The sequence below is a fragment of the Quercus lobata genome, chromosome 10 (assembly GCF_001633185.2).
Source record: "Quercus lobata isolate SW786 chromosome 10, ValleyOak3.0 Primary Assembly, whole genome shotgun sequence".
NCBI lineage: Eukaryota > Viridiplantae > Streptophyta > Magnoliopsida > Fagales > Fagaceae > Quercus > Quercus lobata.
The window spans coordinates 8,555,413-8,559,062 of record NC_044913.1 but is presented as its reverse complement, the minus strand read 5'-3'; the positions used below and the strand labels follow the sequence as shown (position 1 = coordinate 8,559,062).

The following is a 3,650-nucleotide window of genomic DNA, read 5'->3' as shown; positions in this document are numbered from 1 at the left end:
TCTCCCCTGGAAAATGAGCTTCACACTAGGTCCCAAAGATTTATATATATGAAAATGTATTTAATCATAAAAAATTCTTCAGTTTGAAGAATTAGGTGGTGTACAAAGAACTGAAGAAGAGAAAACTCAACAACTTTCATATGGACTTAAATTTAAATTCCACTTTTGTTTGCATTGAATATTTCTAGCAAAATTTGCTAATGTAGATAAAATTATTATTCATTTTAATTCTTTAGTAGATGATCATTTTAAGCAGGAATTAAAGTACAAAACTAAAGAATGCTCCAACATTTCAGCTAGAACAATTTGATTGTTGGTTGATATAAGAAAGTGGTGTCTCAATATTTGGCTAGATTATTCCTCTCTATTTATTAAATACCCCCAAAATCCCCATAAATCAATAGTGTGATAGATTTTTTGAGTTTGGGACCTCCAAATTTATGTCATACCCGGGTTAAAAAAAATAGTTAAAAATAACGACAAATAATCTACCAACCAAACAGAAAGAAAAAATAAAAGAAGCAAAATGCATCACAGCTTAGTAATATCAATATAAAGTTTATTTCAACACATTTGGTAGAAAAAAAAAAATCTCTAGGAGAAACATAAATGAAATAAAACATGCATCATCAAAACATCTCACTTAGCACTAGTAAGATGAACTCCACTCTTCAAGCGATCCAACCAACAACATCTTCTTTGTTCTGCAAAATGTAGGAAATAGTCACAAGGATGTAATGGACCAATGGTAATAATAAAAAAGTGTGGTTTTAGAATATGCCCCGACTATTTGGTACTTCAATTAGCTAGGCAAGTCTCTTAAAATAATAATAATAACAAATAAAATAAATTCTTGTCCCAGGAGATTGGCAGTCACATAATAGTAATAACCTCAACATTGACACAAAAACAGGTATTTGAATTTTTGATTGGTAGAAAATAAATTTAAGATGACCAATCATCTTTACAATTTAAAAAGACATTTTTTTAAGAACCAAAATTATGAAATAAAGTATTTTTCTAATATGACTATAAAAAAATGTACTTTCTAATATAATAGTATATAAATATGTACCTGAAATCATTATTCGTATCAGCAAAATTTTGCTTCGATTAATTCTTCCAGGAGCATTCTTCTTGGATCTTCGCACCTTGTTGTGTCGTTTTCCATAAATACTATTCACTAGCCATTTTGATTTTTCACTTGAGAACATAAGATATCCCATACCTAATCCGAACATGAATCCACATCCATACCCCAACAACACAACTTTCCAATTAAATCCATTTGCAAACTCAAAATCATCTTCTTGGATGGTTGATGATAGTGGTGGGTGTTGTCCCTTATCATTGCCACAAGATTTTGTCAACGGAAATCCACATAAACCCAAGTTTCCATTGTAGGAATCATTTGTAAACGTATTGAACTGTTTACCTTGAGGTATCGGTCCCATAAGATGGTTTTTTGAGAGATTTAAAATTGCCAATGATGTAAGATCTGTCAATTGTATAGGAATGTTGCCTGTGAACTTGTTTGAGGAGAGATCTAACCATTCAAGATTAGTTAAATTTTCGAATAATATAGGTATATGACCGATAAGATTATTGTGTGAAAAATTTAGCCCTTTGAGTGATCCAAGCTTTCCAATTATCTTTGGAATTTCTCCTTTGAAACTATTGTTGGAAAAATCAATGGTTGTCAATAGAGTCTGGATCTTCACCACATCAATATAATTCCCTTTAATATCAATCGTAATAGAATCTTGATAATAAGTATCACCCGTATATTGCAGTTTACCTTTCTGTACGTTCCCATTCATCATGGCTGTTAAAGACTTGAAAAAGTTTGATGGCAAATGACCATGGAACATATTGTGAGAGAGGTCTATGATTCTCAAATTAGGAAATGAGAATTTAGTCTTGTGATTGCCTATGGCACCATGAAAGCCATTTGATCGCAATAAGAGAACCCGCAACTCTGAAAGATTTATCAACCAAAGAGGGAATGTGTCGTTAACCTTGTTGTTCGCAATGTCTAGAATTTCCAATTTTTTGCAATTGACTAATGAACGTGGTAATGGCCCTTCAAATTGATTGCCAGTGATTTGAAGACTCCTCAAGTTATTGCACTTTTCAAATTTTGGGATGGTGCCATGAAAATTGTTATTTCGCAGATTCAATTTCATGAGATCACTCATGTTTCCCAAACATGGAGGAATCGTACTAAAATGGTTATAAGAGAAATCAAGGTAGTTGACGAAACTGAGATTGCAAATATAGGAAGGGATCTCCCCACTTAAATTGTTCGTTGAGATTGAAAAGTAAACAATGTGTTGTGGAAGTACCTGAAGTGGCAAAGTTCCTTCGATCAAATTATTGGAAACATCGAGAATTGTTAAGTTCTTGCAATTCCCAAGCTCTGATGGAATGGTACCCACCAAGGTGTTCTCCCAGAGAAAAAGATTCCGGAGATTTTTTAGGCTTCCAAGACTTTTCGGTATTGAACCAGTAAGCGAGTTTTGATGGAGATAAATGTTTTGGAGGGCGCTACAGTTGACAAGTTCAGGTGGAATTTGGCCGGAGAGGAGAGATGTGTACATGTTCATGGTTTCAAGCTTCTTGAGGAGGCCAAGACTCGGAGGAAGGAAACCCGAAACGCTTGTTGCGGCTAGGCCTAACATGGTCAACTCGGTACAATTCCCAATTTCTTGAGGTATAAGGCCTCCGAGATTCTTGTTCCCACCTGCTCTTATCAACTGGAGGTTCTTCAATTTGCCTATTGAACTGGGTATCTCACCATTGAGCTGGTTGTCATAAAGAGTCAGCCATTTCAAGCTTGTGAGGTTGCCGATTTGAGCTGGAATCGAGCCCTCTAGCTGGTTCGAGTTGAGGTGGATTTCTTGGAGCTTAAGCAAGTTGCAAATCTCAGATGGGATGTTACCAGTTAACGCATTGTCACTCAAGTCCAAGTAATTCAGTTCATGTAGTATAGCAATCTCTCTTGGGACCGAACCCGTGAGGTTTGTACTAGAAAGTACAACCTTGGTTAATGAAACCAAGGAAGAGAGATTAGTTGGAACTGTACCATATAAACTCAAGTGCCTTAATTCCAATTCGACGACCTCCTCGTTGATGTTGCAAGTGATTCCAAGCCACCCACATGGAGTTCTATGTGTTGGGTTGCAATTAGACAAGGCCTCAGTGGGTCCATTCAGGCTTTGCTTCCATGAAAGAAGAGCTTCGCCTTGTGGATTAACTGCGAAAGCTACAAAAGGGTTCAAGAGGGGAAGGATGATTGTTAAGAAGGAGAAGAGGGTGTTCCATGGATTTAGAGGCATTACAGCTATGCTACAAAAGTGGAATGAGAGGGAGGAAAGTATACAAAGGGAAGAGGGGTTGGTTGTGTTTGAACTAAAAATGTTGGTTGGGTTGAGGCTAGGGAGAGACAATGAGAGGAGCCAAATCATATAGTGTGGGCTACAAGCTTGTAGTAACAATATTTTAAATTTCTCTATTTCGATTTAAATTCTAATCCAGGGATTTGGTATGGCGGTTTGGCCCCCCAAAACGAAAAACCAAGACTTTGCCTTTACGCGTAAAAATGTTTTATCATGCATGTAATGATGCACAGAATACAAAGCAAAAAAAAA

General features: G+C 36.1%; 1 protein-coding gene across 1 annotated transcript; it reads right to left on the bottom strand.

Annotated features, from left to right (window-relative positions):
• Positions 1-639: 639 nt before the first annotated feature.
• LOC115964296 (LRR receptor-like serine/threonine-protein kinase) lies at positions 640-3,338 on the bottom strand. The gene is made up of 2 exons (XM_031083635.1): positions 1,076-3,338; positions 640-704 (listed from the first exon to the last, which is right to left on the bottom strand). Exons 1-2 carry the CDS (start codon positions 3,336-3,338, stop codon positions 640-642), a joined length of 2,328 nt encoding a protein of 775 aa, XP_030939495.1.
• Between the last annotated feature and the right edge of the window lie 312 nt (positions 3,339-3,650).